We start from the raw sequence: 27,941 nt of genomic DNA on the forward strand, positions 1-27,941 counted from the left end.
AGAGGGCAGTGGTTTAAGGTGAAGGGGGAAAACATTTATAGAAATCTATAACTTTTTCACACAAGGGTGGGTGGTGTATAGAACAAGTTGCCGTAGGAGGTAGTTGAGGCAGGGACTATCGTAATGTTTAAGAAGCAATTAGACAAGTACAAGGATAGGACAGGTTTAGAGGGACATGGGCTCAACACAGACAGGTGGGACATTACGTTCCAATGTGGGCGAGTTGGGCCGATGGTATACAACTCTAATAAAGGGAGTGTCTTCATTAGGATGAGACCTAAAGGATACTGTGGCAACTACAAGCACATAAAGCCTTGGCTGCATCATGCAGTGAATAACGAGGTTGAGGGAGGTGTCGGCAGGCCAGACTAAACGGGTCGTTCCAGAGAAACTGAGCCAAAGTAACAAAAAGAGAAGCAGACAGTACTGATAAAATAAAGAGTGCGGCACGGTGGCGCAGCGGTAGAGTTGCTGCCTTACAGCACTTGCAGCGCCGGAGACCCGGGTTCAATCCTGACTACGGGTGCTGCCCGGACAGTTTGTATCTTCTCCCCGTGACCACGTGGGTTTTCTCCAAGATCTTCGGTTTCCTCCCACACTCCAAAGACGTACTGATATGTAGGTTGATTGGCTTGGTGTCTGTACAACTTGTCCCTAGTGTGTGTGTAGGATACAGTAGTGTTAATGTGTGCAGGGATCGTTGGTCGGTGTGGACTCGGTCGGCCGAAGGGCCTGTTTCCGCGCTGTATCTCTAAAAGTAACGAGCGTAGAGGAGACCGCCTATTGGGCACCGATCGCAGTGAGCTAGACTGGGAAGACATGAAAGTAAATCATGTTTCAGATGAAGCCGCAGCTTGATGGCTCTGTGTGTCCCCCACTGTTAACGCCCTCACCCATGAGGTGGGCCTGGCTGTTCTCCTGCCTGATCTGCTGAGCCTCATTGCCAGGGGACTGGTGGCACTGTGCCGAAGACTAACCCTGACTCTGCTCCTGCTGTAGGGACCTTCTACTGCAGGGAGCATCAGCTGTGGACGCTGCCATCGGTAGCCTGCTGTGTGACGGGCTGGTTAACGCACACAGTATGGGCATTGGGGGAGGCTTCTTCATGACCATCTACAATGCACAGACAGGTGGGTGCCAGGCACATATAAAGGTGAAAGGTAAGGACAACAAGTCCAATACACATGAAGTTCTATCAATGGTTGGATAAATGAAAAATGGGGGGATGTCTAGTCTGGGGGAGGGGAGGTGTCTGGTCTGGGGGTGTCTGGTCTGGGGGGGAGGGAGATGTCTAGTCTGGGGGAGGGGGTGTCTGGAATGGGGAGGAGGGAGGTGTCTGCAATGGGGGGGAGGGGTAGTCTGGGGGGTGTCTGGTTTGGGGGCGTCTGGGGGGGCAGTGGTTGCCGCCTGCGGGAGCGCGCCTCGGGGCTGCTCGAGGCGACGACACCCGCATCAAGTGAACAGTTTGATTAATTGTCAAATGTTCATTCTCACCTCTGGCATACCTGTCCCGCTGAGATACTACAGCATTTTTGTGTCTATCTTCAGTATACAGTGTACAGATACATAATAAATGGTCATGAATATACTTTTATTTTCCCCAAATCAACCCGCGGGCCTGATTGGACCCGTTCGTGGGCTGGATACGGTGTGGAGCTTTCGTATTTTTCAGCTTGAAATTGTGCAATCTGGTGCATACTGTAGCGAGTCTTTTAGCTTACACTTGAATGCAACATTTATGCTTTAAATTGGATTAGGTATGAATAAGGTTAGACTAAATTACATTCCTAATTACATTCCACAGTAGAGCCAGGCTCTGATCAACAGGTGCATCACATGAATGACTATATTCATGTATGGAAATCAGATTATAATTCATGCTGTTATGCATATATAGAAAAAACCCCAGAGAAACAAGGCAAGAGTCGGACTTCCATAACTTGTTGGGGGGGTGGGGGGAGGGGGGAGGTGCTGGGACCACCGCCGTGTCTCACTTATCACACCATCTGCACGGGAGAAACTAAACTACTTTTTTTCCCCCAAATAATGCCGCGGGCCAGTAAACCAATGCCCTCTAGTTCTTGAATCACATATCCCGGGAAAACGACTATGCATTCACCTTATATATTCCCCTCGTGGTTTTTACTTACCTCCAAAACAATTTTTGCTTTATTCTGAACTTCCAGCACCTGCAGATTTTTGAGCGTGAGAAATTTGTGATCAGCGTGAGGGTGTGAGGATTTTGTAAAATGCGTGACTCTCACGCTCAATGCGTGAGAGTTGGCCGCCCTGCTTATGATCTTATGGAATGAACAGGGGTGAGGGGCCGAATGGCTCGCTCCTGCTAGCATTTCTCATGTTCTGATGTTCTGATGCACGCCCAATGAGGCTCCACAGAAACCAACATGATCATGGTCCATTAATGTGTCAATGTTGCCAACTCCAGCCCGGCAAGCAAGTTCCATTCCAGGGTGGACATTCACTAGAGGGCATTGCTTTATGTTGAGAGGGTAAAGCTTTTAAGAGATTTGAGAGGTAAGTTTTCAACACAGAGAATGATAAGTGCCTGGAACATGCTGCCAAGGGAGCTGGTAGAAGCAGATAGGATAGGCAAATGGATAAGTAGGGAACATATGACTGCAGACTATGTGCAGATAGGTGTGATTAGTTACATTTGGCTTGACGGTTAGTGCAGGCATAATGGGCTGAAAGCCCTGTTCTTCCTCAGCCTGTGTTACCAGAGTCCTGCTCTGTCTGTGACAAGGAGTGGGCAGGAGACAGATACCATTGACAGCCCATGCTGTTACTGTGTAATTAAAGGTGGACGATGTCACTTGGATGATCGCAGCCCAGTTTCTGAGGGTGGTTCGGGTGAAGGTTACCTCCAGTGTGCACACAGGTAGTTGAAGCTCTATCTGCCCAGATTCCAGCTCCGGCTGTGACATGATTATGTGAAGGAAATAGTTGGAACCATGTTTTAATTCTTCCTCAACAGGAAAAGTAGACGTAATTAATTCCAGAGAAGTGGCCCCAGAAAATGCATCGAGAGATATGTTTGTTAACGAGACTGATGACCTGTCTCGTAAAGGTGAGCACTAAGGCCTACAGCAATTTCACATTGATTCCAGAGTTCACAAGCAGAAAGTCTACGATGAATTGTTACAGAACTCCAAAACTGTATCCAGCCAGGTTATTCTTCTGGAGAAACTCAGCGGGTGCAGCAGCATCTATGGAGCGAAGGAAATAGGCAACGTTTCGGCCCGAAACGTTGCCTATTTCCTTCGCTCCATAGATGCTGCTGCACCCGCTGAGTTTCTCCAGCTTCGATTTTCCAGCATCTGCAGTTCCTTCTTAAACAGGTTATTCTTCTATTTGTTTCCAAATTACTTCTCCTCCTCTTGTCTCTTTAAGAATTAATTCAATGGGACGACTTCTGCAAATGGCATCTGATTGCATGTTGATGAATATTGTTTTCTGAGAATCTCTATTTCCCATTTATAAATTTGTTTCAACTGTCACCAAGATTGGGGTTAGCCGTTAACATGTCCTCAATATGTCTGACAGTAATGATATTGAAATACCCATCAACTTCCTCTGCTGGCTCATGTGGCATGAGATAAGCCAACTGCACCATTTCCTCCGAATTATGCCACGTGGAGCTTTATTCTGTTAGACTGGCCCCATGATGGTTGTTGTGGGACTGGAGAGTGTCGTGACTGCAGAGACAGGGAGAAGTGGGCCAGAGCAATGTGGATTGCCCATGGAGTAGAGATTGCCCAAAAATAGCATTGCCATCTTTGAGCGTGGTCCATCCCTGCACTGTTTGCGGAGGTCTTGTGCGGCGCAAGTACTTAGTTTAGCTTAGAGATACAGTGCATACAGGCCCTTTGGCCCACCTGGTCAGCACCGACCAGCGATCCCCACACATTAGCACTGTCCTACACACACTAAGGGACAATTTACATTAATACCAAGCCAATTAACCAACAAACCTGTACGTCTTTGGAGTGTGGGAGGAAACCAGAGATCTCGGAGAAAACCCACGCAGATCACGGGGAGAATGTACAAACTCCATACAGACAAGCACCCGTAATCAGGATCGAACCCGGGTCTCTGGTGCTGCAAGGCAACAACTCTACCGCTGCACCACCGGCCGTCCAAGGATCATCAACCATGTTTTACGGAGCGACAGGCATTAACACTTTCAGCCCACTGGTGTCTGCTCCGGCTGCGACCAGCTTGCACAGAGATGCTTCAGAGTACAGGCTGACTTCTTACTTCCACAGTCTGATGAAATGAACCTAAACAGGTGAGACGGAGACCTGCACTTCCTCCACCCTTGTCAATGCATTCAGTGCTCTTCATGTGGCCTCCTCTACATCCATGAGACCAAACACAGACCAGACATGACCTTTCAAACATGGTCGAGCTATCTTTCCCTCTCAACCCCATTCTCTTGCTTTCTCCCCATAACCATTGACACCCTTATTAATCAAGACTCTGTCAATCTCAGCATTAAAAATACCCAATGACGACCTCCGCAAAGATTCCACAGATTCATCACCCTCTGACTAAAGAAGTTCCTCCGCATCTCCTTGCTAAAGGTACGCCCTTTTATTGGCTGTGCCCTCTGGTACTAGACTCTGCCACTTGTGGAAACATCCTCTCCACATTCACTCTATCCAGGCCTTTCATGATTCAGTAAGTTTCCATGAGGTCCCCCTCATCCTTCTAAACTCCAGTGAGTACAGGCTAAGTGCCGAAAAGCACACATCACACATTAACCCAATCAAACCCGGGATCATTCTCGTAAACCTCCTCTGGACCCTGCCCAATGTCAGCACATCCCTCTTCAAATATAGGGCCCAAAACTGCTCACAATACTCCAAATGCAGCCTTACAGAGTCCCAGCATTACATCCCATTACCTTTGCCTTCCTTACTACCAATTTGACTTGCAAATAAACTTGTCAGGAATCCTGCACCAGCACTCCCAAGTTCCTTTGCACTCTGATTTCTGAAATCTTTCACCATTTAGAAAATAGTCTACACCTATATTCCTACTCCACACTTTGCTACACTATATTCCATCTGCCACTTCTCTGCCCACTCTCCCAACCTGTCCAAGTCCTTCTGTAGAGTCCCTTCTTTCTCTACACCCCCCCGCCCCCTCCACCTATTTATGTCATATCTGCAAATATGGCCACAAATCCTTCAATGCCCTCATCTAAATTATTGATATACAACGTGATGAGTAGCAGCCCCAGCACCAACCCTTGCAGAACATTGCTAGTCACTGGCAGCCAACCAGAAAAAGCCCCCTTTATTGCCACTCCTTGCCTTCTGCCATGCAGCCAACCTGCTATCCATGCTAGCATCTTCCATCTGATACCGTGGGCTCTCATCTTCTTCAGCAGCCTCATGTGCAGCACCTTATGAAATGTCTCCTGAAAATCCAGGAAAACCTCATCCACTGACTCTCCTTTGGTATTTACTTCCTCAAAGAATTCCAACAGGTTCATTAGATTAGATAGCCTTTATTGTCATTCAGACCGAAGTCTGAACGAAATTGAAGCAGTCATACATACAATACAATACAATAAAAAACAACAATAAACACATATTAACATCCACCACAGTGAGTCCACCCAACATCTCCTCACTGTGATGGAGGCAAAAGTCTTAGGTCTCCAGTCTCTTCCCTCCTCTTCTCCTTCTGCGCTGAGGCGATCATCAGGCGAGATCTCCCTTTCACAAAACGATGTTGACTTTGGGCTATTTTATCGTGTGCTTCTAAGTACTTAGAAACCTCATCTTTTATAATGGATAAAATCTTACCAACCACTGAAGTCCGGCTAACCGGCCTATAGTTTCAACCCCTCTGCCTCTTTCCCTCCTTGAACAGCGGAGTAATATTAGCAATTTTCCAATCTTCTGGAACCACCCCAGACTCTAGTGATTCTAGAAAGATCACAACTACCCACTAAGTTGTTGATTGCTTATTTCTGTGCCTACTGACAGGGGGGTTATCGGTTGCCGTTCCCGGTGAAATCAGAGGATTCCAACTCGCTCATCAACAGCACGGGAAGTTACCTTGGAAACAGTTATTTGCTCCAAGTATCAAACTTGCCAAAGAAGGATTTCCACTTGGCCGCGCTCTGGCCAATGCCATAAAACAATATAAGGTGGACATTGAGAAAAACGCATCGTTATGGTGAGTGTGGGGCAGCACAGGGCTGGGAACAACATACGGACATCCTGATCTACAGCCAGGTTCCTGGCCTTCAGTAGTAGTGACTGATAGCACCACTTTAACGCAAATTCATTTTAAAACATCAATGCCTCAAAACGCCTTTGCTCACCAAAATGCGTCATTCCATCTTGTTTCTTAATTTGCTATCTCGTCTACTTGGTCCTTTTATTCCACAAATGAATCAAATTAATCTAGACACTCAAGGCACAAGAGACTGCAGAAGCTGGAACTCATAACAAGGAAGCCAACCCCTCTAGTCTCCCATCACTCATTCTCGTCCCCTTCCCTCTCCACGTTCCATCCACCCACCACCCCCACATTTTGCTCACTGGAACCTCATCTGGCTCCATCTACCCTCTCCACTAATGCTTTCATTATCACCTTCTTCAACTATAAGATTCCAGCCCTTGTACCTTTGTATCTCTGCTTACTGCTCCCGCTCCACCCACCAACCCCCACTGGGCAGCACGGTGGGGCAGCGGTAGAGTTGCTACCTTACTGCGCCAGAGACCCAAATTCCGGCCCTGATTACGGGTGCTGTCTGTAAGGAGTTTGCACGTTCTCCCTGTGACCGCGTGAGGTTTCTCCGAGTGCTCCCACTTCCTCCCACTCTCCAAAGACGTACAGGTTTGTAGGTTAATTAGTTTATGTGAAATTGTAAATTGTCACTAGTGCGTAGGGTAGTGCTAGTGTACGGGGATCGCTGGTCGGCACGCACTCGGTTGGGCGAAGGGCCTGTTTCCGCGCTGTATCACTAAACTAAACTAAATCCCTAAACTAAACTAAAACTAAATATTTTTTGGCTGATTTCCACCTATCACCCACCTGCCTCTTGTCTCCCACCCTTCATCCCAACCAGCCCTCCCCTGTGATGCCGCGCCCCCCCCCCCCTCCCCCCGGCGTTGGGGAACAGGACCCAATGGGTCCCACTTGGTCTAGTAACCCACAAAAACGTTGCTATTGATGTAGCCGCAGACGTAATGCCCACACGCCCTGCATCCCCTCCCCCCTCTCTCTTCCGGCACTTAGTCTTGTTGCTAACATCCTTAATGCCTTTGAGTGAATGATTTGTCATCACCCTGTCATGACCAAGTACCTTGGTAAAGTCCGGTATAACTGGTTACTAGCTCAGGATGGGTTGGGTGGGGGAGAGGATGTGTGTTGGTGCGTGGAGAATGTAACATGCAGTCCCACACGTGATTTGGCGTGTACGTGGTTATGAACATGTGACAAATGCGGCCACTTGACGCCCCGCCTTTCTCTCAACAGTGAGGTGTTTTGTAACTCCAATGGCACCATCCTCCACGAACACGACATCATCAAGTTCCCTAAACTAGCCCGAACCTACCAGATCCTGGCGGATGAAGGAGCCGATGCGTTTTACAATGGATCCTTGTCCCAGCAGATTGTGGATGACATCAGGAACGCAGGTGGGTAGGCTGGCTTGCCGTGGAGAGTGGTTGCTTCCCCATTGTCCAGCTCATTACTACAGAGATACAGTGTGGAAACAGACCCTTCGGCCCACCGTGTCAGTGCCGTCCAGTGATCCCCGTACTCTAGCACTATCCTACACACTAGGGACAATTTACAGAAGCCAAATAACTGTAGTCTGTCATTTTGCAGCGTTTCATCTGTTCTCCTGCAGAGAGATGCAGACCACCCTGCACCTGCTTCTGCCCAGGGCATTGGCCAAACGCACAACATGGGGAGGGGCAAAGGCAGTGACCAAGTACACCAGGTCCACGTACAGCTCCACACAGTGCTGGCAACACAAAGCAAAATCCCTCCCGTGCTGGATGCACCATTATACCATAGTCCTTTTCTTCCCGCAGGTGGCATTGTAACACTTGATGACCTGAGGAACTACACGCCTCGACTGTCCGAGAATCCAGTCAACCTGTCGCTGGGCGATTACAGGCTGCTGGTGCCCAACGCTCCGTCTAGTGGGCTGGTGCTCGGCTTGATTCTCAACATCCTGAAGGGTGAGATGTGGCTAAGCTGTCTCCAGTGGTGTGGGAGAGGTGGCAATGCCCAGTGTGGGGAGCGGGTGGCAATGCCCAGTGTGGGGAGCGGGTGGCAATGCCCAGTGTGGGGAGCGGGTGGCAATGCCCAGTGTGGGGAGCGGGTGGCAATGCCCAGTGTGGGGAGCGGGTGGCAATGCCCAGTGTGGGGAGCGGGTGGCAATGCCCAGTGTGGGGAGCGGGTGGCAATGCCCAGTGTGGGGAGCGGGTGGCAATGCCCAGTGTGGGGAGAGGCAGTCGAGTGTGTGCCCTGCACAAGTCGTCAGCCATCCATCCCCATCTTTCCCAGTGTCCCTGCTTACGGTGCCAATCCAACGGCTACGGTTCACGAACAGGTCGCAGAAACATTGTTTATTAGCAGCCTGTGGATGTGGGACTGAGGCCAGTCTTTCACCCAGAGGCAGGAGCGTATGTACAGCATGAATGAATGATTACGTTTATTGGCCAAGTATTCACATACAAGGAATTTGCCTTGGTGCTCTGCCCGCAAGTGACAACATGACAAACAGCGGCATACAGCATGAGAGGGGCTCTTTCACTCCTGGGGACAGCAGACGCCAGCAGCAATCACACGGAGCTGGGTCATGGATCTGTGGGACTCTCTAGCCCATGGAGCTGTGGAGGCTAGATCATCAGGAGTATTTAAAGTGCGATAGATACATATTTGAGGAACTGCGGGCTCAGTTGTGTTTGTGTCTGTTTTCAATGGTAGAGCGGGCCTGAAGGGTGAATCACCACCTCCTCCTGACAATTCCAATGGTGTTTGTGGGTCTGTGAATTGCCCCCGTGCCAGTGACCCCGCGTTCCCCACAGGATGGGCTCCACAGAGGGGGCTCCACAGGGTGGGCTCGGCGTGCAGACTGCTCTCTGGAGAAGACGTTCCCTGACCTTGCAATGCTGGGACAGCTGTCACCAGGCAACCTCACTCCAGTCTCTCCCTCCTCCCACAGGTTACAACTTCACTTCAGACAGTGTCTCCACGGTGGAACGGAAAGCCCTGACTTATCACCGAATTATCGAAGCGTTTAAGTTTGCGTACGCTAAGAGGAGCATGTTGGGAGACCCTCGATTTGTCAACATCACTCGGGTAGGCTGTCTGCTGCAACACCACACTCAGGGGAAGGTTATTCACCAGCTTGGGGCCTGCCCTGACCAGCAAATGCCCAGCCGCCCAGTATCCCACCTCAACAACTCTGGGCCCAGCCATCTAACGTCTTCACGTGTCACGGCAAGGAGCTGGGTCCCACTCATTAGTTGTGGGCAGGAAATGCAGATGCTGGTTTAAACTGAAGATAGACACAACGAGCTGGAGTAACTCAGCAGGACAGGCAGCATCACTGGAGAGAAGGAATTGGTGACAGTTTGGGTCGAGACCCTTCTGTGGAGAAGGATCTCGACAGGAAACATCACCCATTCCTTCTCTCCAGAGATGCTGCCTGTCCCGCTGAGTTACTCCAGCTTGTTGTGTCCCACAGATTAGTACTTTGATTAGTACGGGTGTCAGGGGTTATGGGGAGAAGGCAAGAGAATGGGGTTAAGAAGGAAAGATAGATCAGCCATGATCGAATGGCGGAGTACACTTTATGGGCCGAATGGCATAATTCTGCTCCTATCACATGAGATTATCCTAATACTGTGACCCTAGGCAGGGTGAAGCTGTGAGCAGAGGGAGGAGTGATGTAGAGTCCACCCCAAGATGACAGTCAGCTCCCCATCGAAGTTTTGTACGTTGCCACTGAGCCCGATGGTTCAGTGGCATCGATGTGACTGCTGCTGACTGCTCCCAGTGAGTGGTGGCCATCAGGACTCACTATCATTACAGAGCCCGGGTTTCACAGACTGCACTGAGGGTCAGCAGGGGAGTTTGGAAAACTAGGAATGCTGGAGGAAGTCTAGCAAAGAGAGGATAGTGCAGCTGGGAATGCTGACTTTGGGAATTAGGGAGGGTTTTCAGAGAACAAGTAAGGGGCGAGAAAACCCTGCAAATGTTTCAAGCAGCCCAGCAAGGGCAGGATGGGCAGAATGGCCTCTTCCTTTGCTGAATCACTGGAGATCCCTGGGCTGGGCCCAGTCATTGCCCAGTGAAACGGTGGCACTTTGTGCTGAACGCTCCTCACTCACCCACTGCCATCTCCTGGCCCAGGATGTCCCCTTGTTGACCTCTGCAGTCAGTTAATACAAGGACAGAGCGTTAGAGTTGGATTTACCCCTTAGGGCTAAGGGAATCAAGGGATATGGGGGAAAAGCAGGAACGGGGTACTGATTTTAGATGTTTAAGAAGGAACTGCAGATGCTGGAAGTCTGAAGAAGGGTTTTGGCCCGAAACGTTGCCTATTTCCTTCGCTCCATAGATGCTGCTGCACCCGCTGAGTTTCTGCAGCATTTTTGTGTACCTACTGATTTTAGATGATCAGCTATGATCATATTGAATGGCGGTGCTGGCTCGAAGGGCCGAATGGCCTACTCCTTCACCTATTTTTCTATGTTTCTATCCTTCTATCCATGTACCTGTCCAAATGTTTCTTAAAAGATCCCGACCTTGCACTGGTACACAGCGAGATACTAGTCAGACACACTCTACCTGTGGATGATGCTCTCAGCCTCTGGCGGGTACATCCTCTGTTGCTGTGCCAGTGGCGCCTGGTTGTGGTTGTGTGTGGGATATCAGTGCTGTGCAGTCACATCGCAATCCAGCAGTGGTAGGAGTCACTGGTCACCCCACGAAGGTTATGACAGTGGTCCTCACTGGCTGACATCAATGTGTGTGTGTGTGTGTCTGTGTGTGCGTGCGTGTGTGTGAGACCCCCCTCCGTCACTGGCACTGCAGTACCCCCTGCTCCTCGTCCACGGCACGACTGTGTCGAAGGTGAAGATGCTCTTCACCACAAACGTGTGGGAAAGAACTGCAGCTGCTGGTTTAAATCGAAGATAGACACAAAAAGCTGGAGTAACTCAGCGGGACGGGCAGGATCAAAGATACTAGAGGAGGGTCTACGGTGAATGCAATAACAGACAGGCAAATATATAATAATCAATGATACAATAAATTGATACATTTCTGTGCTGTATTTAAGGTTAAAGTCACTCAAGAACTAATTCCCTGCTCCTGGTCTTTTCATCGGCAGCTTATCGCCAATATGACCTCGGACCACTTTGCAGCGAGGCTTTTGGCCAAGATCACAGACAACACAACGCACTCCATCAGTTACTACGAACCCGAGTTCTACACGGGTGACAACCACGGCACCGCACACATCTCCCTGGTGGCCGAGGACGGAAGTGCGGTGTCAGTAACCAGCACCATTAACCAGTAGTAAGACATGGGGCCGTGCATTCAATCTGACGTCTGCTCACCCTGCCAGGAGCACTGACGGCCGGGGTGGGAGATCGCCTGGCCTGCGGGCTTTTCCTCATCCCTGACCAGACCTGTGGGAGTGGGTGTGGGTGAGGCAGATATGTGAACGGGAGGGGGAGCGGATGGGCGAGTTTGGTGGACGGGGAGTGAGCGAATCGCCGGAGGTGAGCAGCTGGGATGAAGTACCTGTATGTTGGGGTGGAAGGGTCTGAGGGTCAGGACTCCTGGCTGCCTCTGAGTGTTTGAGAGGGCTATGGGACATCCCGAGGTTGCAAAAATACACCATTGCAGGTAGTTCTGCTTTAACATGTGTTTCCATACTACAAATAAGCGAGTTCGGTATTTCGATAAACGCAAGGAGTCAAGGGATTTGTCAAAGGTCTTTCGGGATTAAAAACAACTGAACACAGCGCTGTATAAACTGTGTATAAATTGTTAACTATTCTTCCAAGGAATTAATCTAGAATTCTGCCAGCTCAATAGCTTCATTGTTCTGATGTTCACACACTACTTACACAGTCCCAGTTCTAGTTCAGTTAATTAATCTGCAATTATGAGATATTCAAAAAGTTAAAGAATTTATTATTTTCATTTAATCCTTCATGTGTTTGCTACTGGAATAAGAAAATATTACTTGTGTTTGAAACATTTTCTTATCTTTATTCATAATTTATGTGTAAAAATATATTTAATCTGAGGCAGGCAGCGACTGTATCAGTGTGATGTGGGCTGATGTTTTACCTACAGGCAGTGTGAATTTACCATTAAGGCAAAGATTCATCTACGAGGAAAACTGAGTACAGGGTTGGCCCTGTGAAGGAGCCGCCAATCCGATATAAGACATTTAACTGTGCAATGCCTGCCCTTTAGTATTGGATAGATTGAGTGGAGGGTCTGTGCTGTTCCAAGTTTGCGGTGTTTGCGGTGCGTTTCCACCAGCCATCTCTCCCAGTGCACATTGACCAGCGCAGTTAGCCAGCCCTTGTTAGCAGAGGCTCTTTGTGCAGGTGTTACCCGAAGCCCAAATGTTTTGTGGAGGTTTTGCGTTAGGATAGGGCACGCAGCAAGCTAGTGAGAGGGCTGTCAGATCAGATCAGCCCAGGTTGCCTAGTGGCCGAAGGGCAGATTTTAATGGGTCGTTGTTAAACTGTTCCATCTGTACGGCATCTCCAGCTCTCTCTCTCCCAGATCCCCCACCCCAACTGTCGACTAAGTCTGACAGAGAAAATGCTCCCACTCATATTACGGGTTGGCTCCGCGTTTGCCCACTTGCTGTGGTGGGTGGTGCTACTTTCAAAGAGAGCGAGAACAGGTCCCTTCAGCTGGGCAGCTGCGACCCACTCCTGAGTGAAGCCTCTAGTTTGGCTGCAGTTCAAATGGCTGCAAATTCTCATAATTATCACCGCCCGGTCACCCGGACCCGGCTCCCAACTGTGTGCCCTGACACACTGGAACCAAACCCAGAGGTTAAAGTGACAGCATCTTTATTTAAGCCAACCCACCTTGAAAGTTTAACCAGCCTGTTCGAATCCAATCTGAACGTTCCAACCTATCCCCCACACAGCACATTCTCCTCGTTTCCAGGAAGGTTGTTTAGATAGGAATGTAAGGACTGTCTCAAATTGGTTGCCCACACAACTTGTAATTCATGTAAATCAATATCGAAATTGAATGGCTGTGACTCAGGCTAATGCCAGGGATTTGATAATTGACAGGTTAGTTCCAGGCATCCTTGCGTTTTCAATGCTGGTGCTGTTTGTCAATAATTTAAATAGAGACAATTGTGGATTTAACGGATACATTTATTTATAAATCTCATTGAAATGAATATGCAAGTCCGTACACACACGGTAGCTCAGCTGGCGAGAATGTTTATCCCGAATGACCCATGACCTGGGCATGTGCAGTTGAAATATCGAACTCGCTTATTGGATGTCATGTGTTTTATGAATGCGGGAACACTATTCGTATTACATGATTGGTTATAACACAATTTGGATTGGGAGTGATAGGACGATTTAAAAGTTACTTTGGGAATTGACAAGTAGAAAATAAACTGCATTGACCTTTACTATTTAAGTAGCAAATAGTTAATGAAAGTGTCTGTTTAAGTAATAAGGGTGGGGTGGTGGCGTGTAAGGTAAAAGGATACCGTGTCTATAATTACTCAGTCCCTTGTTTCTCCAGGATCTGTACATTAGTTTATGAGTGATGAATTAATTCATGTGCTGTCATTTAGTTTTAGTTTAGACTTGCAGCATGGAAACAGACCCTTCAGCCCACCGTGAACCATCTGTTCACACTAGTTCTATGTTATCCCACTTTCACATCCACTCCCTACACACTCAGGGCAATTTTGCAGAGGCCAATGAACCTACAAACCCGCACATCTTTGGGATTTTGGAGGGATCCGAAGCACCCGGAGGAAATTCACATAGTCACAGGGAGGACGTGCAAACTCCACACAGACAGCACCCGAGATCAGGATCACATCGGGTCTTTAGTGCTTTGAGGCAGCAGCTTATCAGGTGCCCTACTTTGTCACCCAATAGCTTATCTCAGTAGGAAACGTTCAAATAAGTGTCAATAACTGCATTAAATAACGTTCAGAAGTCAAGTTTACTCTTTGTCTCTCAACAACTCTTATGTTCAGCAGGTATAGATTGGGATGTGTAAGTGCAAAGGAATGTCTTCTTTGTCCCCAGCTGTAAACTGATATTGGGCTAAAAGATTGTTCATTTAAATAGGTACAGGCTTATCCAGTAATGACTTTGAATTACCTATTGAACAACCTCTCTAATCTTACAAAATAAACTCTGTGATTCTTGGTATACTCTTGTATGTATTGACGTCAGTGTATGGTGTTTAGATTGGCATGCACCACTGATTCATTCAACACAACAGCTCTAACCGTGACATTAATTTGCTGCCAAATTCAGAATGATGTGGAGCACTGCTAAATGTTAGATCCGGAGACATTCTCCTGGCTCCTCTCTGCCACATGATGTGAGAAGCATCAGCTGAAGTGTGAGTGGAGTAGATAGCCATGAAACATTAGAAATTCCCTGGCGCTTACAAACTCATAGTCATACACATACAGGCCCTTCGGTCCAACATCCATGCCGAGCAAAATGCCCCATCTAAGCTCGTCCTCTTTGCTCGGGTTTGGTGCCTATCCCTCTAAACCTTCCCTATCCATGTACCTGACCAAATGTTTTTTAAGTGCTGTTGTAACATCTGTCTCAACTACCTCCTCTGGTAGCTCATTCCATATACCCACCACCCTCTGAGTGAAAAGTTACTCTTCAGATTGCTATTCAATCTTGCCTCTCTCACCTTAAATCTATGTCCTCTGGTTCCTGACAGATGATGGTCAATGTACCAAAAGATTTCTTTACCACCCTATCTACATGTGATGCCACCTTCAGGGAACTAACTATGTATTTTCTACTCCTAGATCCCTCGGCTCTACAACAGCCCACCAAGCCCTACCATTCACCGTGAAGATCCTGCCTTGGTTTGACTTTCCAATTGCAACCCTGACACTTATCTGCATCATACTCCGTTAGCCATTCCTCAGCCCACTTGACCAACTGATTAAGATCCTGCTGTAATTTTTGATAACCACCTTCACTCTGTACGATACCACCCACTATAATGTCATGTGCAAACTTACTATTCATGCCTGTACATTCTCATCCTAATTGTTGATATAAAGCAAAAAACAGCAATGGGCCCAGTTGTGTATCCAGGCAGCTAGCTCTCCTTGGATCCCATGTGATCTAATCTTCCAAAGCAGTCTACATATGGAATCTTCCCAAAGGCCTTGCTAAAGTCCATATAAGCAACATCTACAGCCCGTCAACTTTCTTGGTTACTTCTTTAGAATGCTCAATCAAATTCCTGAGACACGATCTCCCACATTTTAAACCTTACTGACTATCTCAAATAAGGCTTTGTTCATCTTATCCATCCGAATCCTCTCCAGTAAATTACCTACCACAGATGCTAGGCTCAAGAGACTTTGGCTTCCAAGCTTTTCCTTGCAGCTATTCTTAATTAGAGGCATTAAATTAGCCACCCACCAGTTTTCCAACACCTCACCCATATCTAATATATCACAGCAAGGGCTCCTGCAATTTCATCTCTAGCATCCACAGTGTCCTTGCAGGTGGTTTATCTACCATCATATGCCTCATGATGTCCAGTACCTCCTCAACCATAATATTGTCTGACTTCAAGACATCTCCATTATCTGTCCCAAGCTCCCTAGAAAAATGAGGAGAAGTACTAATTGAAGACCTTGCCCATCTCCAGAAGCTCTGCACATAGATCACTGTGGTGGACCTCTTCCCTCTAGTTACCCTCTTTCCCTTAATGTACTAATAAAGTCTTTTGGGATTCTCCTTAATCTTATCTACCCCCTTTTTGACCTCCTGATCTCCTTCTTAAGTACGCTCCTCCGTTCTCTAAACGCCTCAGTTTTTTTTTGTTTTTTTTTAAAGTTTTTTTTTATTTATTCAATTATTAAAAATAATATTACACTACAATAAAACAAGCCAGAACCCACCACCATATTACAATACAAACATGTATCCATAATAAACTACTATACAACTATGATACAATCCTTATTGAGGATACATTCAACACCCTGCGGAGCCCAGCGGTCCCGGAACTCCCTCAGGGTGCCCGCAGACAGGGCGTATTCCCTTTCTAATCCCACCCGGGCACGGACGTAACCCCGGAAAAGGGGCAGGCAGCTGGCTCGGGTAGAGCCCTCCACCGTCTGGCGCCGTGACTCGCGGATGGCCAGCTTGGCCAGGCCCAGGAGCAACCCAACCAGGACATCTTCAACCCTACCCTCTCCCCTACGCACAGGGTGTCCAAAGATGAGGATGGTGGGTGAAAAATGCAGCCAGAAGGCAAGGAGCAGCCCCTTTAGATATTCAAACAGTGGCTGCAGCCTCACACACTCCATGTACACGTGGTACACAGACTCTTCCAGCCCGCAAAGGTGGCAGGCGGCTGGCGAGTCTGTGAACCGCGAGAGAAACAGGTTGCAGGGAACACCTCGGTGCAATACCCTCCACCCCAGGTCCCCAATGTAGAGGGGGAGAATCCCTGCGTAGAGAGACCCCCACCGGGGGCCTCTAAACGCCTCAGTTGGTAGGTTTACTGGCCTCTGTAAATTGCTCTAGTATGTAGGGAGAGGAAAAGTGGGATAACTTAAAACTAGTGTGAATTGGTGATCGATGATTGGCATGGGCTCGGTGGGCCGAAGGGCCCATTTCTATGCTGTATCTCCAAACTAAGTCCCAAAGATGTGTGGTTGGTAGGTCATTTGAGTGCTATAAATCGCCCCGAATATGTAGGTGAGTGGTAGAATCTGCGGAGTTGATGGGAGTGAGAATAAAATAGTGATGTAAACAGTGATTCATAATTGGTGTGGACCAGGAGGACTAAAGGACCTGTTTCCATGCTCTATATCTAAGGGGCAGCATAGTGGCGCAGCAGTAGAGTTGCTGCCTTACAGTGCCAGAGACCCGGGTTCGATTCTGACTACGGGTGATGTCTGTATGGAGTTTGTATATTCTCCCTAGAACATTCCAAATACAAACATGCAGGTTTGTAGGTTAATTGGCTTCTGTAAATTATCCCTCATGTGTAGGATAGAACTAGTGTACCGGGTGATCGCAGCCAACCATGTCATCTCTGGGTGCCTGCTGTATAACCCACCAAATAGAGCTCAGGGCCTGGCAGACATTGACGCAGAGACAACAACCCGGCTGCTCAACACCCGGCTTGAGATCTAACTATTCCTTTGGTTTATGTTTCATTCGCAAGAAGAAGCAGGTGGGCGCGTACTAAACTAAACTCAACTCTTGTGTGACCATGACTTCTTGCTGTTGTAGCTTTGGATCAAATGTGAGGTCGTTTGCCAACGGCATCATCTTCAATGATGAAATGGATGACTTCTCTTCCCCGGGCATTCTGAATGGTTTTGACGTTCCACCTTCCAAAGCCAACTTCATCGCACCAGGTCAGATGCTGTCCGCAGGGCTGAGCCCAGTGTTGGGAGTGGTTTTTATGTTGTAACATTGTAGTACACGTCAGTCGCCAAACTGACCTCTCATCCTCAGTCGCCAAACTGACCTTGCATCCCTTTGGGTCTTTCAGCACCAAGTTGAGACATCCCAAGACTGCTCACACACACACCAGTATATTGGACTCACTACGAAGTTCTCTGGGTGCTCCAGTTTCCTCCAAAGCTGCAAAGACATACAGGTTTGTAGGTTAATTGGCTTGGTAAAATTGTAAATTGTCCCTAGTGTATAGGATAGTGCTAGTATACGGGGTGATCGCTGGTCAACACAAACTCTGCGGGCCGAAGGGCCTGTTTCCACGCTGTATCTCTAAACTAAAGGAAACAAATTTTCCCCTCTACAACACTCCCTGCCATTCACTGTGATGGTCCTGCCCTGGTTTGACTTTCCACACGGGGTGTGATGGGGAACTTCCTTCACTCGCTACGCAATGCTGATCACCTTGTGCTCTGTGTCTAAGTAAGTCTTCTCTTTCCAACAGGCAAGACACCCCTGTCCTCTATGTGCCCTGCTATAATCCTCAATAAAGACAACTCTGTGAAGATGGTAGTGGGAGCCTCTGGAGGGACTAAGATCACCACGGCAACGGCTCTGGTACGTTCTGAGGTGGAAGGGATAAGATATGATCTACCTCTTATGGACAAAAAATCCCAAAAGCGGGGTAATTGTAGTGGGTGACTTTAATAGCACCAATGTTTACTGCGACTCCCTTAGTGTCAGAAGCTGAGATGGGGCAAAATATGTAAGATAAATTTGTGAGATAGATAAAAAATGCTGGAGTAACTCAGCGGGTCAGACAACAAATCTGGAGAAAAGGAATAGGTGACATTTCGGGTGGAGACACTTCTTCAGACTGAGAGTCAGGAGAAAGGGAAACAAGAGATATATATATGGTAATGTAGATAAATATACTACATCAACTCTGCTTGTGCCTGGGAAGGTTGGGAGGTCACATTGCAGCAGTACAAAACTTTGGTTAGCCCATTTGGAATATTGTATGCAGTTCTGGTCGCCCCATTACAGGAACGAGGTGGAGGCTTGGAGAGGGTGCAAAAGAGGTTAATCAGAGAATATTAGGTTGAGGGAGAAATTGGACAAACTTGGAATGTTTCTCTCGAGCTTCGGAGGCTGTGTGTCAACCTGCCTGAAGTAGTTGCAATCACGTGAGGCATACAATTGTAGGAGGATGTGGTTGTGAATACAACTAATCTCCCTGGGATAGGCACAAAATGCTGGAGTACCTCAGCGGGACAGGCAGCATCTCTGGAGTGAAGTCATGTGAGGCAAAATCAGTCTTTTCCCAGGGTGAAAATGTCAAATACTAGCGGGCATACATTTAAGGTGATAGGGAGAAAGATTTAAGGAAACCTGCAAGGTACTTGTTTTGCAGAGAGAGTGGTGGGTGTCTGGAACTGCACTGCCTGGGGAAGCGGTAGAAAATAGTAAGATTAAACGAGAACTTACCAGTTCGAAGTTTGATCGTTATTTTATGAGGAGTACGTTGAGGGACTACGTGAAGAACCCCGCCAGGACGCATGCGTGTCATTCTTCAAAGCAGCGGTGTGAAATCACAGATAACTGTAATGACTTAAACATAGTAAGATTGGAGAAGAAATACCAGTTGAGTATATGATCATGGGTGGGAGCGGAGGGCACGTATTCCCTCAACGTACTCCTCATAAAATAACGATCAAACTTCGAACTGGTAAGTTCTCGGTTAATCTTACTATTTTACTTCGGAGTCACGTGAGTGACTACGTGATGATTTCAAAGCTCTGTGATTTCATGCCGTGGAAACGAGTCCATGCATCACATCTGCCTTAATGACTGTAGGAGGAATTGTGTCAACATAATTTAGACATGAATCCGACATTGAAATCCATGAAATTTATTAACACAAAATTATAGCCCCTATTTATGGGGTAAATTAAATTACAGAACTTAAAATTGTTTCTGCAAACGTTCCAGGTTTAATGACTGGTTTATGATAAAATAGTTGGAATGTTTTTTCCCCTGACCATCCTGCTGCCTTGAGGATTTGGTCCATTGGTACATCCAACTGCATAGCTGCCGATGTAGCTGCAGCCCTGGTGGAATGAGATTTAAAAATATTAGTATCCACCCCAGCCTGTATTAGAACCTGTTTCAGCCATCTTGAGATGGTCTGGACCGTCACTCTTTTGTGTGGTTGCTTATGGCTGACTAAAAGTGCCTTCTCATTGCCTCTGATGATTTTCGTGTTCTCCATGTATAACGACAAATGTCTTACTATACAGAGACGATCATCTGTTGGGTAAGACCTAAATTCTATATTGAGGCCTGCTGATCCCTGTCTGTTCTGCTTTACTAATTCATAAATATGAAACGTAATATTTTCAGATGAAGAAGTCATGTTGTCCAGTCTTAATTTATGTAATGACTGTACCCTTTGTGCCGTGACCAATGCCATTAGCATGACTGTTTTTAATGTCAGTCTATGTAGGGACAGAGCTGTTGCTGGAGACCAATTCCTGAGCATCTTCAGGACAATACTCACATCCCATATTTGAGAGTACCTGGTTCTTGGGGGATTGGTATTAAAAGTTCCCCTCATAAGTTTAGTTACCAGTGGGCGAGTCCCAACAGAGTGACGCTCTGTTCCTTGCCATAGATAAGTTGATAGGGCACTTCTGGCGCAGTTGATGGCACTATAACTGAGCCCCTCATCATAATGGAGGCCTGCCAGGTATTCCAGAACAGACGGGATGTTCATATCTCTGTAGGTGATGCTGTGTTTGTGACAATACATCTCCCACTTCCTGATATAGACCAGATACTGTTTTTTGGTGGACTGTCTGTGGGCCGCCGAAATCATGTTCACTGTTCGGTCAGTCAGTCCCAGCTGTAGTAGTGGTATTTTTAAACTCTACAAATTAATAAATTCAAATAGTTATGGCATGGGTGGCTATCCCTAGTTACGGGATGAACCAATAAGTCTGGTCTATTCGGGATGGTGATACATGGTTCTAATGCCATGTTCAGTATCACTGGGAACCATGGTTGAGTAGGCCATTCGGGTACTACCAAAATACCAGACGCAGAGTCTTGCTGCATTTTCCTTAATAACCGACTTATGAGGCAGAAAGGAGGGAATGCATAAATAAACAATTTCCCCCAATGCAGCGAAAATGCATCTGTCGCCGCTGCCCCAGGGTCTAGTTCCCACGAAACATAGTTTGATAACTGGTGATTAAGCCTGGATGCGAATAGATCGATATCTGGTGTTCCATAGCGTGCTGTAATATCAGCAAATACTTTTTTATTCAACATCCATTTGGTGTTTTCATTAGATTTGCGTGACCTGGTGTCTGCCACTAAATTTAGTTTACCTGGTAGGTAAGTAGCTGATATCCAAATATCTCTCTGGATACACCACTGCCAAATTGTATTAGCCAGATTGTCACATGATGTCGATTTGTTTCCACCCATGTGGTTGATATATGCTACCACGGTGGTATTGTCAATCTGTAGTCTAACATGCTGGTGATATGACCCAGTACAATATGACTTTAGGCCATAGAATGCACCCAACATTTCCAGGTAGTTTATGCCCAGTGTTAGTAATAATGATGCATCCTGAGCAGTCCATCTACCTCCACAGCTGGAGATGGAATTGGTGGCACCCCAACCAAGTGCACTGGCATCAGTTTATAGCACCATAGAAGGGTTGCTGATAATGATTGGATTGAAACAAAGCCAAATGTTATCTATCGACCATTTTAGTTCCATTATAGCTTTGATTGGTAGCTTCATTGATCTGTCAAAATGACCAGCATTGATTTTGAGTGCTTGTATTTTTGTTCTCTGTAAATTTTGGTAATGTAAAGGTCCAAATTGTGTGGCTGGAAAAGCAGCCACCATTTTGCCAATTACTTTTGCTACCAATCTGATGGACGGTTTACTGATGTCAATGAGGTTATTGCAAGCCTCTATTAAGTCTATAGCCTTTCCCTTTGGCAAAGTCACCGACATGTGAACTGAGTCAATGGTGAACCTCAAATAGTCCATAGTAGTGGAAGGCGTTAATTTAGATTTAACTGGATGGATAATAAACCCCAGTTTTTCAAATAACTGTTTTGTGGCTGTTACAGTTTGTTTGGCCAATTCTAAAGTTTTGCCCACAATTAGTATGTCATCTAGATATGCCATGACCATGTGTTTTCGTTTCCGTAGAAACGCTAGGGCTGGTTTCAAAATTTTAGTGAACAGCCTGGGGGCTGATGTTAAACCATTTGGCAGCGCTCTATACTGCCATTGCTGTCCCATCCAGTTGAATTTTAAGTAACATCTGTGGTCACCTCGTATAGGCACTGAATAGTAAGCATCTTTTAAATCGATGCTAGCCATGAAGTAACCTTTGGAAATCAATTGTTTAGCAGTAACAAAGGTTTCCATTTTAAATTGTACAAATGTATTCAATTTGGTCAGATCTATGATGATGCGACAACCACCATCTTTTTTGTTTTTGGTAAAGATATTGGACACGAATTCTAGCGGTTCGTGTTGGGATTTTTCAATTACCCCTTTTGCGTAAAGCCGCTCCAGTTCAGCATGCGCTTCTGATTTTTCTTTACCGGAAAGTACGAACATTCGGTTCGGTATATGTTGAACTGGAGGGCTGTACTTGTGTATAAATTCTATTGTATATCCCTGGATACTGCTTAAAATATAAGTATCGGTAGTTAACATACTCCATGCATCCAGAAAGGAGTGTAATCTCCCCCCAACCTCCATGCTCCCTGCAATTTGTAGGGAACCAGACCCACCTACCTCCATAGTTACCAGTGGCAGGTTTACTTGTAAATCCTTCGTTGATGTTGAGGCGTCGGTGTCTGGGTTTGTGGTTGGGTTGGTGTTGGAGGTTTGCGTATCTTCCAAGAAGGCCGGCCTGGGCCATGGCCTAAAAAAGACTCATGTTCGGTGTACCGGACCTTCGAGCTTTCACCAGTCGGTCTTGTTCTACTGGTGGGTGCGTAAGGGTGCTGTCTATGGCCGTAGTGGGTTTTTGATGAAGTCCCTTTTATGAGTCCCAGGGTTTTTGCTTCCTCATCGAGCTCCTTGACTTGCTTTGATAGGTTACCTCCAAATAGTAGTATTGGTGGTTTTATGTTTCCAGGTTTGCACAGACCCGTGAATTTCGGGTTTAAAGTAGGTCGGATGGCACTCTTCCTGATGCTGTTTATCTCATATTGAGTGTTGCAAAGCAGTGCCAGTGCATCCTGTTAGTCCTGGGACATGTCCTTCTCATCCACTGTGCGGGTGAATGCTGTTATCCCTGCTGTTAGGAGTTTTAATACCTTTTGGAGTTTGATATCCATGCCTCTAACTCCTATTCCAATATGTTTCCATATACAAGTATTTACTACAGGAACATTCAGGGATATACAGTTACCCGGTGCCAGGTGCCTTGACGTGGTGTCCAATACAGCCTGTTCTTGTAGCTGGTTAAAGGACATATAATCTATACTGGCAGCTAGTTTTTGCTCCAGGTTTAGGCCAGTCTGGTCTGGCTATATGAAGTTGGACACCATGTCCAGTAGATTTTCATGTTCCTGCACCCCCTGCACACTTGATTTCTCTTCTGCAAACCCCTCTTCAGGATCAGCCCAGTACTGACCCCCAGTGCTCCCCTCTGATGAGGGAGAAGCACTGTGCAGCCCTACAAGAGGTGCTGCTGTGGGTTTTACATAGAGCCCACAGTGACTCGACTCCATCTCCCGGAGCCTGTCACGTTGGAGCAAATGCTCCACACACCGCTCCATCCGGCTCCAGCGCTCACGGTCACTGGCCGCCCGCGGCTGCTCAAAGTCGGACTCATCTGAGTCCACGACTTTGTTAGCTTTTTGTCTTGCCTTACCGCCCGGCCGCGGAGTGGATCTGGCCGGTGCGGAGGCGACATCGGGCACAGCTGATCCCATTATAGGTGATTCAAGTGCCGCTGGCCGCTGGCCGCTGCTGGCTGCCCGCTACTCCGCGGTCCTCCCCCACCAGCTTTGTCGCAGCCCTCGTTGCTTTCTTCGACTTGTCCATGCTCCCCACCTGTAAATCGGTATGGGAAACACAAAAAGACCGCAGAGTAACTCTTACCTGCAGGTTCCGGCTTTTAAACTTGCCGCTGCGGGGGAACGTCGTTCCACCCCGCCTGACTGTTTCGCAATGCGTGTAGCGATATGACACGCATGCGTCCTGGCGGGGTTCTTCACGTAGTCACTCACGTGACTCCGAAGTAAAATGAGACATTTAGGAGGTATTTAGACAGACCAGGCCAGGAATGAAGGGATATAGAACACATGCAAGCACATGTACAGTTTAAATTGGCTTCATGTTCGGCATAGACATGGTAGGCTAAAGGGGGCTGTTCCTGTGTTGTATTGTTTTGACAACTGGCAGGGAAAACTAACAGGCAGTTAATTATTTTAGAAACTATCTTGCAATGTGATTTAATCTTGTTTCTCCTGTGATCCAGGTGATAATAAACACACTGTGGTTTAATTACAATGTGAAGCAAGCTGTGACTGAACCAAGATTTCACAATCAACTTTTCCCCAACGTGACAATGGTTGAGAAGGCAATGGAGGAGGTTGGTGAAAGTGCTGTGGACATGTCTGGGTGATGGGGTCTGTGTACGGGCCAGCAGTGTGCAGTTGCCCTGCGGAGCCATGTAACGAGGCTGACAGGACAAGGTCTTGCTGTATCCTGCTGACTGCAGCTTCTCTTCTAATCTCTCCCTCCCTCTCATGATAACCAACCCCATATACTTTATATATTTTGACTCTTTGATCTTACCGTCTCACTGCTAATTTACAGACTTTTCTTGGCTCTGTTCTTCCAAAAATACATTTTATGATTCATTTATTGCTTTTCTTGTAGCCGTATCTCCTGACTGATCTATCCCTTATCACTCATGACTATCTGTTATCTCAGCTCCTTGTTTTGTTCTCCCTATTTCCTAGTCAGTGTTCTCGCCCGACTAAGATCAAGTTCCATACCGAGCATGTTCCTGCTGGAGTGAATGTTCTGCCCTGCTTCCAACACAACACCCTACAGATGTGTCCCACTGACTAAGCTAATGCTCTGGCCTCAACATGCTGCAAGTTTTGAACATATTTCTGCTTCAAAATATTCTCTGCCGTTTCACACCATTTCTGACTTAACTGGCCATCGCGCTTTGCTTGCTCTCCTTACCCCTGTACAAAACGAGTTAAAATACGTAGATAGACAGAAAAGGATGGAGTAACTCAGTGGGTCAGGCAGCATCTCTGGAGAAAAGGAATAGGTGACGTTTCGGGTTGAGACCCTTCTTCAGACTGGTATGCGTTAATGATGGTAAACATACAGCTGCCGAGAATGTGGCTGCCTTGTTATAATCTACCAAAATCCCTTTGATGCTGAAGACATTCGAGGGGGTTAGAAAGCCACAATGATTTGAGGTGGTGATGAAGGTGATTGGTGAGGGTGAGTATTACGGTGGATGAAGTCTGTGTGGATTTTACTAATGTCTCTCATGATAGGGTAGGCTGCTCCAGAAAGATGGATGGGATCCACGGTGAGTTTGTAGTTTGGATTCAGAATGAGCTGAGCCACAGAAGGTAGAGAGTGGTTGTGGAAGGGTGTTGTTCTGGTTGTTGACCTGTGACTAGCGGCATTCCTCAGGGATCAAAGAGGGAGCCTCAGTTGTTTGTGCTACATATAAATGACTTAGACGAAAATTACTTGGTTAGTAAGTCTGCAGACAACAGACAAATTGATGTTTCGGCCAGTTGTCAACGCTGTCAGAGGATTGAGCAGAATACAGATCAAGTTACATATATGGGCAGAGAAATCGCAGATGAAATTTAATCCGAGCAAGTGTGAAGTGTTGCACTTTGCAAGGTTGAATGGAAGAGGAGACATTCGAGAGGGTTACAGACCTTTAATAACATTGATGTATAGGTAAGCATTTGGGTCCAAGTTCATAGCTCTGTGAAAGTTGCAATATAACTATATAGAGAGATAAAGAAGGTGTGTGGTATGCTTGTCTTCAGGGCATTAAATATAACAGCCAGGAAGTCATGTAGCAGCTTTATATAACTTTGGTTACACCACATTTGGAATAATGTGTGCAGTTCTGGTCACTTTATTACAGAAATGATGTGGAGGCTTTGGAAAGGATGCAGACAAAATGTTGTCTGTGTCCCTAGTGTGTGTGTAGGATAGGGCTAGTGTGCGGGGATCGCTGGTCGGCGCGGACTCATTGTGCCGAAGGGCCTGTTTCCGTGCTGTATCTCTCAACTGAACTAAACTAGACAGGTCCAACACAGAATCCTCCGCCCACCCACACTCCTCTCAGTTACATTATTGGGTCCTCCCTCTGACCAGGATTGGTGGGAGTCATGGCTTTCTGTTGTGTGACTTTCCAGGGTGTAAAGCTGGGCTTGATAAAGAGGCATCACACGCTGGAGGAGGTGACCAAGCCCACGTCAGGAGGTGTGGTCCAGGCCATAGTTCGCAGCAGAGGGAGGTGGACAGCTGAGTCCGACTATCGAAAAGGAGGAAAGCCTGCAGGTTACTGAGGAGCCTGTACATTCGCCCAACCCTGATCGGCTGGTCCCTGCAATCTGCACACAGGTGGAGGAGTGAGATGGGCAGGAGCCCCCTACATCAATCCAATCAGCACCTACGTCCTTCAATCCAGCATCCACATTAGCCCGGCTTGTCCAGACCCGTCCAGCTGAAGCACCAACGTCGCTTGCAAATATTACTGCTGCTGCAGCGCTGGAGATACCTTGAGCTGGGGAGGGAATAAGCCTCAGGAATATAAAACGTGCCTTCAGTTCTCATGGCCAAACACAGCGGGGTGAACATCTTGTTGCTGGCTGCCTTTAACGGGACTGTGTTTGAATCATGCCCGACTTTCCAAACCCATTCCATTCTATAGGGTGATTTCACGAAAGGTCACTGGAGCGTAGATCCGCACCCACGTGACCGAAAATATTAACTGGGGGACAAGCGTCACTTCCGGTACATGTTAGTGAATGGGAAAACACGCACTTTCACACCCGTTAAAAACATCGAAAACGGCCAGGTTTTGAGCTGCAATTTACTGAGCCAGTCGGGGTGACCGTGAGGCACAGCTACCTAAATTTACAGTTAAAAAAAAAGATAGAAACTAAGATAAATTCAAGAGGGAGCTGAAGGTGCAAAAACAGTGGAAGTTGATAGCGGACATTTTTCGTGGAGATTTAAAGATCCAAAATATCGGGAATTATCGCGTTTGCTCGCTGCATTTCATCAAAAGTGGCATTATTGGCTTTGTTATCTTTATTCATTTGTTAGATGAAAAGTATTAAAAGTTAGAAATCCTTCAGTAAAATTGCAAATTCGCCCATGGTTCTCGGGTGGGTTTTAACATGCAAAATGAACACGCTTCTGAAGCTACATTCACCATTTAAATATCCGTGAATCATAAATACGTCTTGAAATAAATTTTACTCAGATGCAAGCTATGGAATGGTATAATTGTCAGCTGTTCATTTGACAAAATCAGGACATTTTTTGGCTAATAATAAAATGTCCTGATTTTGTCAAATGAACAGCTGACAATTATACCATTCCATAGCTTGCATCTGAGTTAAATTTATTTCAAGACGCATTTATGATTCACGGATATTTAAATGGTGAATGTAGCTTCAGAAGCGTGTTCATTTTGCATGTTAAAACCCACCCGAGAACCATGGGCGATTTTGCAATTTTACTGAAGGATTTCTAACTTTTAATACTTTTCATCTAACAAATGAATAAAGATAACAAAGCCAATAATGCCACTTTTGATGAAATGCAGCGAGCAAACGCGATAATTCCCGATATTTTGGATCTTTAAATCTCCACGAAAAATGTCCGCTATCAACTTCCGCTTATTTTGCCCCTTCAGCTCCCTCTTGAATTTACCTTAGTTTCTATCTTTTTTTTTAACTGTAAATTTAGGTAGCTGTGCCTCACGGTCACCCCGACTGGCTCAGTAAATTGCAGCTCAAAACCTGGCCGTTTTCGATGTTTTTAACGGGTGTGAAAGTGCGTGTTTTCCCATTCACTAACATGTACCGGAAGTGACGCTTGTCCTCCAGTTAAAATTTTCGGTCACGTGGGTGCGGATCTACGCTCCAGTGACCTTTCGTGAAATCACCCTAT

The 27,941-nt window shown here is 46.8% G+C and overlaps 1 protein-coding gene across 2 annotated transcripts in view; it reads left to right on the forward strand.

The window, feature by feature from the left end:
* ggt1 (gamma-glutamyltransferase 1) overlaps nucleotides 1-26,736 on the forward strand; it is a 33,685-nt gene extending 6,949 nt beyond the window's left edge. For both annotated transcript variants that reach the window (XM_033043448.1, XM_033043449.1), the window contains exons 3-13: nucleotides 1,000-1,130; nucleotides 2,996-3,088; nucleotides 6,021-6,213; nucleotides 7,522-7,682; nucleotides 8,085-8,234; nucleotides 9,224-9,360; nucleotides 11,399-11,586; nucleotides 17,544-17,671; nucleotides 18,217-18,329; nucleotides 24,241-24,354; nucleotides 26,174-26,736. In XM_033043448.1, the coding sequence (XP_032899339.1) occupies nucleotides 1,000-1,130; nucleotides 2,996-3,088; nucleotides 6,021-6,213; nucleotides 7,522-7,682; nucleotides 8,085-8,234; nucleotides 9,224-9,360; nucleotides 11,399-11,586; nucleotides 17,544-17,671; nucleotides 18,217-18,329; nucleotides 24,241-24,354; nucleotides 26,174-26,326 (1,561 nt within the window). In that variant the 3' untranslated portion in view covers nucleotides 26,327-26,736. The remainder of the gene's footprint in view (nucleotides 1-999; nucleotides 1,131-2,995; nucleotides 3,089-6,020; nucleotides 6,214-7,521; nucleotides 7,683-8,084; nucleotides 8,235-9,223; nucleotides 9,361-11,398; nucleotides 11,587-17,543; nucleotides 17,672-18,216; nucleotides 18,330-24,240; nucleotides 24,355-26,173) is intronic.
* Nucleotides 26,737-27,941: the final 1,205 nt, after the last annotated feature.

The sequence above is a fragment of the Amblyraja radiata genome, chromosome 25 (assembly GCF_010909765.2).
Source record: "Amblyraja radiata isolate CabotCenter1 chromosome 25, sAmbRad1.1.pri, whole genome shotgun sequence".
NCBI lineage: Eukaryota > Metazoa > Chordata > Chondrichthyes > Rajiformes > Rajidae > Amblyraja > Amblyraja radiata.